Here is a 12140-nt window from a genome sequence, read left to right on the forward strand (position 1 = left end):
CTTTCCAGAATAGTTTCTGCAAGATCCCAGTAATCCACATGCCTTTCTCAAAAAGTCACTGGGTTAATGTCAAGGTCTACGGCAAATTCAATCTGCTTTACATGTATATTTAAAATATTTCTAACTATCTGATAGGGGACAAAGTGTAATAATAGAAAATATATATCTATCCTGACTGAATACACTTTGATCTGGAGAAGTGGCACTTTTAAACAGTTCCAAGAGCCTTCCCCAGACCTCCAACAGATTGAAATTTCTATTTAGATGATTTCATTGATGCTATTGCACTGATCCAAACACACTGGAGGTCAGAATCTGATAAATACTAGAGATTTCTTTTTTCCTAAAAAAAATTATGCAAATGTCAGTAAGCTAATTAATTTATCCATAACTGTATCAGTATATAACTCTACATACTTTGTATATTTGTAATGAATACTATATAGAAAAGTAACCAATAAATCTTTATGGGAATTAGCTTTCTTCTTTGAATTATGAGATTCACTGTAAACATGACTCTAAGAATAAAAATTACAAAATTAATACCGCTATATAACAGTATCTTCAGTCTTAAAATATAAAGAAGCCGAACATAAGGATTTAAGGCTTTTTCACCTAACAACAGAAACACCACAGAAATTCTAACTACATGACTAGAAAAACAGGCCATGCTTTTATCACTGTGTTAAAAAGATCTGATAAGTCGAACTATAACCAATCTTATTCTGATTAACACAGACTTGGCTTAAGCTAGCGCTCACATTTCACAAAAAGAATTAAAACCAATATACAAACTAAAAAAGCTTAGTAATACAGACTATTTTAAGCACTATATTGTGCTTGCCTATCTGTAGCTAATTCAGATAGCAGGGTGTTTAAAGAAATAAGAGCTTTTTAAGTTCCTTACATATCACTTTTAGTGGTACTTGATAGCTGTCTTTTCTTAAGAAGATGCACAAATCTTATGTGGCATAATACCACTAAGAACATGATGCATTCTACTATCTCTTCATAAAAATATGAAAGAATTTTTTAAAGTAAAGGTATACAAACCACCTGCTTTTTCTCAGGACTGTTTTTCTATTTGATTAAGTAAAGTTTCTAAATGGAAATAGAGAATGCAAATAGATGCATACAGACACTTTTTTTCTTTTAAAGAATGTTCTCCAAGTCTAACCTGCGTGTCACTTCACTACTAAGTTTAGAAATAACAAATAAATACTAGAAAATGCCTACTGTAAGACAGCTGTCTTTTTAACCTGAAAAAGTTTATACATGCATTCTACAGAAAGTGTTAGAATCATGAAACTGTTCTAGGTCTGAAAGTGTGACAGTAAAAGTTTACATACTTTTTAAAATCAGTGATTCAAAGTTGCTAGTTAGTGTCATTACACCTTAAAAACAAAGCACAAAAGCAGTCTTCACTCAAAGACATGCAAAGTGTTAACATACAGGGACCAAGTATCTTGCAGATCTATCCTTAGCACTGTCATACTAAAGTAAAAGAAAATGAAACTAAAATCAAAATCATGATGCTAAAAAAATATGAAAATGTATACACGAAGGAATGCCATTTAGCCAATCTGAAGTGCATTCTGAGGCTGGAACACTTAATAAAAACTAATTTTTTCCCCAACAGCATCCCAATTTACGAAAAGTGAGATAATTTTGGACAGCTATCTGAAAATTTCTTCTAGATATCAAATTAACACAAAAAATTCCATGGGTTTATATTTTATATCTGTTTATAAGTTATTTTAGGCCAGATTTAGTTACCATTATTTCATACTGTTTTCATATTATCTCAATAGTTACAATATATCCAATATTAACAATATATTAAACAAAATTTTAATGTTATAGGTGTAATTTAGAGACTATGGTACCTTTTTGTGTTGCTAGAAGTATTACCATACAGGACTCATAGGACACTGTACCAGTTTTAACCAACTTAACTGTTTATTTTTTTAAAAACAGCTTTTGCCTTTAATTATTACTTACCAATAAGCAACCTTGCTATTGGCAAATGAAGACAGATTACTCAGATAATCATTATCATCCCAACACTTATACCTTTTATAACCATTAACAGTTTAACAGTCTACTAACAAATGGTTCAGTTGCCTAAACTAGGAATACCATAAAACATACAGAAATACTCATTACTGAAAAAGTAAAATTTCTGTATTCCAGCCTTGACTGTAGTATTAAAATCACAATATAAGAGAGAAAAATGTTTCCTGTAATAACTTTTAGCAACCTATCAAGGTTGATGCACAACCTTTGTCACTTTATTTTACTTCTCTTTTGGGGATATTAGGAGAGAGAGACTGAAGAGATAAATTCTCTTCAGACTTGTAAGTGTTCTGTCTTGAAGATAACTTCACTTAACACTTTCTTTGAGCCCTCAAATTTGCTATCACGAAGTGCTTGATTACAACAACAGCTGCAGCAGTCCCATTAATACCATGTTCTATATGCATGCTTTCACCAAACTACTGCTTTGGTAAATAGACACAGAAAACATCATAATGTGAACACAACACATTATAAATAAAAAGCATGCTCATTCCAGGTTGCACACCACGAGATTTCTCCTTTTGGAGGTACTTGCTCTGCTCCTGTGAGATGCACTGACATTCAAAGAACTCTTGAGAATGAAATTATAAGAATATATCAATATATGAAATAAACTTAAAAATTTAATTCTAACTGTTAATCTTTACTGAATGAGACAAAATAACCAAGGCAGGCAAAGAAATTCTAGGTAAACCCCCCTAAAATGAGCTCAGTTATCTGCTCAGTTCAAACCCTCTTGTTTGGACAATGGTCAATTACTTAATCTCCATCTTAGTATAGTTAGTATGTCAAACAAGACAAGCGCAGATCTGAGCAAACTTGTACTAGCTCACAAATTTCTAAGTGTAGCGCATAGCATATTTTACATGTTTTTTCTGTTAATCATTTACTGTTTGAAAAGTAGTCAATATTACCTGATTTAAATTATTTATTTGGTAAAAACACCTGTGCGACAAATTGCAGAAACACTTAACACCAGGACTTGCGAGATATTACACAAAATTCAATTAATCAAAGACTACATTTAATTGCTGAGACATCTTATTACATAACAATCATTATTTTTTAAAGTCACACAGAGAAACAGCTCATTTCACCTTCCAAAATAAACAAAACCAATCCTTTTATTTTAGTAATTTGTCCCTTTCCTGGTCTATATATCTAGATCAATAACAAGCTGATTTCTAGACAAATCTACTAAGACCAGGAAAATGTTTACATAACCTCAATAAAACCATTCTTTAGCACTGTATATGACCTCAAGATGATATAGAAAAGGCTATACAATACAATAAATATTTCTGTTAGCAGTCTTTGGGATACCTTGCATCATTCAGGTAACTTTTTGCCACTAATGAATAATCCCACCTTCTAAAGAAATAAAATCTTGCATCATACCAAGCTCTTCTTCAAATTGTATCTTAAGGTACTACTACCTTTTCTTCCACAAATATTACAGAAACACAGTATTACTCAATATGTAAAAAAGACAGAGAGATTGAAACATATAAAAATAAACTATTTTGATTGAAACATATAAAAATAAACTATTTTGTTAACATTGAAGGAAATGAAATACCAGATGAACTTCAACATTATATGTGACTTAAAATAATGATTAAAACTGCTAATACTCGGGAGACTTAAAGCTCCATCCTCTCCATAAGAAAAGGAAACCCAAACTCAAATTTCTTTTGTTTGGTTTTTGTTGGCCATGATCAAAAAGAAAAAGTATAGTTTGAACACAAACCAAATATGAATGTTGACTGGACTGGTGAGAATACCTGGCCCTCTCTGAGTCTTCCTGAGAAAGAAAAAATGCAGAATTATATCATAGGGAAGAAAAAAAGAGCCTGACACAGCACTAGGAAGCAAATATGAGCAACATGCTGTTAGCACTTTTAACGCTATGTGTTTTTTTGAATAATCCGTGGCAAGGTGGAACTCATTCAAGTCCGAAGAACTGATTTCACCTGCTTTGGGTAAGAATGCCAATAAACTACATTAGGAGATGTAAATAAGGCAGGTTAATACAATTAATAATTGGTGTTCAGTAGTCAGTCTTTCTTATGATTAGTATATTAACGCAGAAAAAAAGAACAAGATTTTTTGACTTAAGAAATTAAATTAAAAATAAAAAAGAGCTTTACAAATTTACATTAGTAAGAAATGTACTACATAACTACTACATTCAGTTTGTGAATATTTTATAAAGTTATTTTAGCCCTAATAGAGATGATTATTCTCAGTTTCCTCATACCTATTTTATATTTTCTTCTCTATTATAGGAACAAAGCTTCTTAAGCAAATCGATCAGTTATAAGTTCTACAACTAGATCTGCTCTGCAGTGACAGGGAAAATAATAAACCCAAGTTATAAAATCTGAGGGAGGATAACTAGCTGGAGCACCTTAGTATCTTTTATTCTGTTGAAAGATGAGAGAACGCTCATTTTGGCTCACACAAAGGAATATGTGAGAAGCAGCAGGACAAAACCACAACTAGTTTAAAATTAAAACATTGAAATGTTTCACATGCCACTAGCATCTCAAATTGTTACAGTATGTTAAGAATAACTTTAATTTTAAAACTGTCCAATATGAAGGTTATAACAGGGCTCTAAAACCAGAAATCCTTCCTTCAGTTACTCACTTCCTACAGTTTTCAACATGTCACACTATTCTAAAGATAGTAAGCCAGTTATTTTTAGAGTTAAAAGCTTCACCTCCAGATCATAGATGGGTATCTAAAGACTAAAGCTGGCTTTCATACTGCTTATGGTCACATGGTTATCTTCTACATTACCACTGGATACATTAACTTGTTTAATATTTTTTATGACGATTCAATAGGCCTAGTTAAAATCCTGTAAGAAAATTTCCCAGGGGAGAGGGTAGGTTAATTTCATAATACCTGTTAGTAATATCTGCACCTGGCAAGCAGACAGTTTGCTATTTACATAAGATTCCTCTTAGTTCTTGGGTAACAAGTCTCTTCCTGACATTCAATCAGAAAATAGAAAGCCAGTGTTAAGTGTTCAGCATATTCAGGTCAAAGAATAAAGTATTATAGTACATATTGTAAACAGATAGCTGCTGATGGTATCTATCAAGCTTGATTTCTAACAATTTAAGTTTGAATTATGCACATTATCTAATACAGAAATTAGGTCTCCCAGTTCATGAAAGGAGTGCACATCTATTCAGAAATCTCCTATAGCAGATGTGCCTCTTAGGAGTGCAAAAAGAAGGTGACATTCATTTGAGTGGCATTAATTTTGACGTGAGATTGCTCACAAATGCAATCTGTATTCCACATTTTGGAAACCCTTGTTCTTGAGCAAAAAAACCTTCAAATGTGCATTCCGCCAAGAAATAACAGAAATCTATGTTGTTCTTTATAAGTAACATGAGAACTAATATATACACAAATGTCAGTTTGGCAAAGAGACAATAAAAAGTCAGCACAACTTTTGTAAATAAAATTCTAATGACAGTTTTAGGATTTCTCAACAGGGGTGCCAATTAACTGTCATTGTAGTTTTAACTATTTGAAATTATGGGTAATATCAGCATGTATTGCTTAAATCTTGGTGATCCAAACCTTCACACAGCGAACATTTTCCTAAAAACCAGAAAAACCCTCACATCTCCCATATACCTTTTTAAAAGGCACCTGAAGTTTGTGAAAGGAACTCTAAAGAAACATTGCAATAATGTCAGTCTCGCTTCAGTGCCTGGTAAAATCATGGAAAAGGTTATTCCGAGAGGTACTGAAAAACACCTGGAGGACAACTCAGTTATCAGTCACAGCCAACACGGCTTCATGAGGGGAAAATCCTACTTGTCAAATCTGATTTCCTTCCATGACAGGGGAACCCACCAAGCTGATCTAGGAAAGACAATAAATGTAATCTTTTTGGTCTTCGCTTCTGATATTGTCTCACACAGTAACCTTCTCAACAAAATGTTCAGCATACAGCTGGATAACTGTGTTATGTGACGGGTGAGCAACTGGTTCACAGGTCAGGCACAAAGAGTAATAGTGAATGGGGTAACATCAGACTGGCAAACAGTCACTAGTGGGGTTCTGCTCCATCCTAAGCCCAGTTCTCTTCAACATCTTCATTAACAACCTGGACACAGAACTCAAAGGTACACTAAGTAAGTTTGATGACAACACTAAATTGGGAGCAGCTGTTGATTTCCTCAAGGACACAGAGGTCCTGCAGAGAGACCTTAACAAATTAAGAGAGATTTAACAAGGGAAAGTGCAGGATCTTGCACCTGGGATGGTTGTGTGTATAGGCTAGGGAACAAGAGGCTGGAGAGCAGCTCTGCAGAAAGGGATCTGGGGGTCCTCGTTGATGGCAAGTTGAATACGAGTCAGCAGTGCCCTGGCAGCCAGGAGGGCCAACCGTGTCCTGGGGGGCATCAGGCACAGCATTGCCAGCTGGTCGAGGGAGGGGATTGTCCTGCTCTGCTCTGCACTGGTGCAGCCTCACCTTATTTTATGAGCAGTTTTAGGTGCCACGATATAAAAAAGACACTAAGCTATTAGAGAGCGTCCAAAGGAGGGCCACAAGGATGGCGAAGGGTCTGGAGGGGAAGCTGTATGAGGAGCGGCTGAGGTCACTTGGTCTGTTCAGCCTGGAGGAGATTGAGGGGAGACTTCATCACAGTCTTCATCATCCTCAAGAGGGGAAGAGGAGGGACAGGCATGGATCTCTTCTCTGGGGTGACCACTGACAGAACCCAAGGGAATGGTTCAGTCAGGGGAAGTTCAGGTTAGGTACCAAGAAAAGTTTTTTCACCCAGAGCGTGGTTGAGCACTGGAAAATGTTCCTCAGGGGAGTGGTCACAGCACCAAACCTGTTTGAGTTCAAGAAGCATTTGACAATGCTCTCAGGCACATGGTGTGATTCTTAGGGTGTCCTGCACAGGAGCTGGACTTGACGATCTTATGGGTCCCTTCCAACTCAGCATATTCAATGATTCTATGATAAATCAGAATAAATTGAGCAGCAGCTTTCTCAGATTGTAACTCTATCTTTATGCCTTCCCTATTAGTTTTAATCTGAATAAGCAGCCAAATGTTTCATCATTATTAACTGAAAACAAGGTTTTTTTTAATCTCCTGTAGTTGATTTTTAAATCCTAAAAGTTGACTTAATCATCTGTAAAGACACTAGCATTTGCCAAGTTACTCAAAAGAGGAAAAATACAAATGTAAGACCACTAAGGAAAAAAAAGGTAAAAACTCAAGCCCAAAAAGTTAACTGAAATTAAAACACTTATTGTTAAGACACTTACCTAACTGAAACTAATCTCATTTCATTTAAAATAGATTAACGACTTTAAGCCAGCACATGGTGGAAACACAAAACATTTCATTTTAAGAAGAAACATGTCATTCCATAGTTTCTCTTTTGCTGCCATAAAGTGCCCTGGATATCCACATCAATATATAGTTTATAAGTAATTGCTTTCAGTAATAAGACACTTCAAAATGACACACAGCAAACCATTAGTTAATAACTTCCTTCAAATCCTACGTTAGTTCTCTGAATGGTGAAAACATGCACAACAGGTGATTTTAGCCTACCATCCATTTCTGAATATGAGCCCATTTTCTATCACATGAATGCTGAGAAAACTACAGAATGTAAAAAGGAAAACAAACAAACCATTTACAATATAAATTAGTCACCACACAAGACTGGATTCCTAAATTGAAAATTCAGAAAAATCTAGTTAAATTGCTATGTAATCTTCAGCATAATACCAGATACCTATAGCAGTTCAAAACCTGAATCTACGGCCTAACAAGAACCATATAAAATTAAGGCAAAAACTGTTTTGCAAATTGCATTTGTAATTACCACAGAAAAAAACCCCCACAACAACCAAATATCAGCAATCCATTGATTTGAATGTAATAATGAAAAAGAATAAGTTCTCAATCTTCTGCATGCAATGTCAAAACCTGAATTAAATACAATAACCATGAAATAACCAGACTGCTGAAAACCTAGTTTCTCTAGAGGTTTTTTCTCATGAAATGCAAACTTTTTCTTTAGGAGAAATGTGTGGAGCAACACACAACTGTATGTGTAAATATTACCCCAATTTTATTCATTTTTTTAAAAATAAAGATCCTGACAACAAGATTATTTATTGTGAATACTTTTGGTATAATCCAATCCTAATGCTGAAATACTAGCATGCAGCTGAATTACACTAAAAGAAAAAATCTTATGCAAATACAGAAATAAAATACGTTAATAATTTTAGTAAAGGTTTGTAAGAATTCCTGACGAGTTACACTACCTCTTTTTGCTGTCGTTCCAGCTCTCTCATACGTATATCTCTTGCTTCTGCTCGAGCTGCTCGTTTGGCTGCAAGTCTGGCTTCTGCCTACAAGCAGATTAAAAATAATGAAAGTTAAAAACATGTTTTTTGAATAATGGTTTAAGTACTCAAATTAATAATCTCTTCACAATTGCGCATTAAGATTCTAACATCACAATACAGAGGCAGTAAAGAATTCAGAGTTCTCAGAATGAAATTTCAGAAAGAATATGTACCCAACTTTATGGATATCATTGCTAGTCAAAAGAATTACATGTTGATAAAAGAATCATAGAATGGCTTGGATTGGAAGGGACCTTAAAGATCATCTAATTCCAACCCCCAGACCAGGTGCCACTAACTAGACCAGGTTGCTCAGGGCCCCATCCAACCTGACCTTGAACACTTCCAGGGATGGGACATACACAACTTCTCTGGGCAACCTGTTCCAGTGCCTCACCACCCTCACAGTAAGAATTTCTTCCTAACATCTGATCTAAATCTACCCTCTTGTAGTCTAAAAACATACATTCTCCTATGTCCTATCACTATCTGCCTGTGTAAAAAGTCACTCTCCCTCTTTTTTATAAACCCCCCTCAGGAAGGCCACAATGAGGCTTCCCCAAAGCCATCTCTCCTCCATGCTGAACAAACACAGCTCTCTCTGCCCATCTTCATAGGAGAGGTGTTCCAGTCCTCTGAGCATCTTTGTGGCCATCACTGAGTTCTTCTCCCAGTCTTTACTCATGTCTGGGATTGCCCTGACCCAGGTGCAGGACCTTGCACTTGGACTTGTTGAACTTCATGAGGTTCCTATGGGCTCACTTCTCTAGTTTGCCCAGGTTCCCCTGGATGGCATCCTTCCATCTGTTGTGCCAAATGCACCACTCAGCTTCATGTCATCTGGAAACTTGCTGAGAATGCACTGGATTTCACTGTCTGTGTCATTGATAAAGACATTAAAGAGCCCTGGTACCAAGATAGACCCCTGAGGGACACCACTCATCAATGGCTTCCATCAGGACACAGACTCATTGAACACAACTCTCTGCCTGGGTCCATCCATCCAATTCCTTACCTACTGAATAGTCCATCCATCAAAGCTATGTCTCTCCAATTTGGAGACAAGGATGTGATGATGAGCAATCTTGTCAAAGGCCTTACAGAAGTCTAGGTAGTTGACACTGCTTCCATGAGGATCTGCTCCACAATTCCCAGGCACAGAGGTGAGGCTCACCAGTCTGTAGTTCCCTGGGTCTTCTTTTCTATGCTCTTTAAAAATAGGAGCAATGTTTTCCAGTCACCGGTGACTTTGTTTGACCAACATGACTTTTCAAATATAATGGAGAGTGGTTTGGCAACATCAGCAGCCAGCTTCCTCAGAACCCTGGGATGCATGTCTGAACTGAGTGCAGAAATATTACTGTCACTACAACTTGAAAACTGATGTCCTATGGACTTTAAAATGACTTTGCCTATGCATAGTATTTGCACAGGCATGCATGCAACTGAAGAATCTTTGGCCATAAAAAGACATAAAAACCAAGAAGAAAGAATCAAAACAAGGATACTAAACCACTACTGCTCATGCCATACTTAAAGGCTCTGCTACCATTTGGCATTATTTCGAAAAGCAAACATCACTTAGAATACTTCGAATAGCAATCAAAATCAAATTGATTAATGGACAAAATGCAGGAAAGAAATTTAAGATTGCCATTCCTTAAGAACTACCTTCAACAATGACTATCGCCAAAAAGGGACTTCCCTATCTTTTCATTCAAGGCCTTATACTGCCAACACCTTCCTTGGACACAGCTTCAGTGCTCAGAACCTGCTGTAAGCCATTTTAACTAACTACCATAGCAGTAAGTTAACAGCAGTAATAAAAAGTAGTTTTCTGGTGTGTTAGTGAAATGAATTGGCTTGTACAAAGACCTTAAGAACACCAGACCCAGCAAAAGGTACAAGCAGGACAAACATTAGCATGACCTTCCCTTTTCAGTAGCAAATAGCTTACTTCTGCACTGCTTGTGAAACCTGGTTATTGGCAGATACAACTACATATTTTCTCCAGTTTCTATCCAGCCTCAACAAAAAAAGAAACATTGTCTTTCAGACCCTAAATGCTACCCCAAATTTAATCATGAGGAAATAAAATTTGCCATAAAGCTAATGTTTGAAGAAAGCACAAGCTCAATTTCTTCATGTTTGAGTAATGAGTTGACAAAAAAATTTGTGTTAAGATTCTTGAAATATTAAACCAATGAAGGTTTTCCACCAAAATTCCAGTTGCCTATTGAATGTTAATTAAAAATTTATGAGAAACAGCAGCAGCCAAAAATTCAGAACTCCTAACAACCAAAACATTTAATTTTGTAGAACTTCTTAAAAATGTAAAATTCAATGGGATTTTGTCTTTGATTAAGGATAGGTTTTTTTCCCCTGCTTTTACCACTAGCACAGCATAGGTTTATGTAAAACACTGGAAACCTATAAAACGTTTTACTGTGCTTCAGAAAAATGAATGGGATTTTTAACCTGGACTTCAACTTCAAATTATTATTAAACTACAGGTACAAAAGTATCTATTGAATAATGAAAAGAAAGAAGGCAAACACATTATAGCTTTATTACTCCAAATAGTTTGTCTTAATTTCAAGTGATTCTCATGAAGACTGTTTTTCTGTATATTGGATACTCAGATAAAACAATTCCAAGGCTGTATCAACACTCCTGACTGTCCCAATATAATCTTTTTCCTCCTACCTGATGACAACAAACAAGTAAAGCAAGGAAATTCCCATGGAAAAGGAAGTACTCCCATTTGCAGCCCTACTCTCTAATCATCACTCTGTCATATATAAACTGTCACATAGACAGGGATGCAGCACAGAAAGAGAAAGGACTCAAAGAGCTGATATATCTGGGTTTAGTTCTGTCTATAGAAAGGAAGACATCTGCATCTAGCCTTTAGGCTCTGGTAAAGCTTTACTATTAAAGATACAAAGTTAATTTGCTTACTGATTCATGCTGAAAATCAATTCACATTTCACCACTCTCCTAGTCCTACAGAGATGTAACTTTCAGATTCCTACAGCAGAGGGGAAATTCCATTTCTTCTAATTTACTAAACCCTTGATAAAACATAAGAGAATTCTACAAACATTTGTCATAAAATAGATGCTTGAAATTGAAGAAAAAAAATCTTTTTTAGAGAAATTTTTTAGCAAGAAATGGTTTGATATTACATCAATTATTAGTCTGAGCAACTAGATTCTTCTAAAAATCACACAATTCCAAAAAAGACAAAAAATTTGGCAAGTTAACTGAAAGCACAGTTCTCGGACTTCCTTCACCGAACTCTAAAGGAAGAAACAAATCATAGTGCCATGTGAAAGGGGCCATCACACCAAGTAATTCTTTATTCTCAGCAGACCTGTTAAAGCACAGGCCTCATGTTACCAATACAGCAGTCATACAAATCTTCATAACTAATTGAAATTCTAAATTAACAATCAAAAAGAAACAACTATAATTCCAAAGGACATAGTTTTCTTTCTGGGTGCTGCTATTCACTCTGTTGCCTTACTGAAGAAAGCCCGTAAAAGTTGTGAAACAAATTACCCCCAACAAACCCTTCACAATTTAATTTTGTCAGCTACATTGAAATAAAGTCTTAAATATCTGCTAAGGAAAATACAGTGACTG

General features: G+C 35.6%; 1 protein-coding gene across 11 annotated transcripts in view; it reads right to left on the reverse strand.

Annotated features, from left to right (window-relative positions):
* The window catches only part of LRRFIP2 (LRR binding FLII interacting protein 2), a 62495-nt gene that overhangs the window by 28483 nt on the left and 21872 nt on the right, over positions 1–12140 (reverse strand). For all 11 annotated transcript variants that reach the window (XM_027744386.2, XM_027744384.2, XM_027744388.2 and 8 more), the window contains exon 3: positions 8409–8495. In XM_027744386.2, coding sequence (XP_027600187.1) covers positions 8409–8495 — 87 coding nt within the window. The remainder of the gene's footprint in view (positions 1–8408; positions 8496–12140) is intronic.

Source organism: Pipra filicauda, unplaced genomic scaffold (genome assembly GCF_003945595.2).
Source record: "Pipra filicauda isolate LSUMZ 115617 unplaced genomic scaffold, ASM394559v2 scaffold353_size752799_pilon, whole genome shotgun sequence".
NCBI lineage: Eukaryota > Metazoa > Chordata > Aves > Passeriformes > Pipridae > Pipra > Pipra filicauda.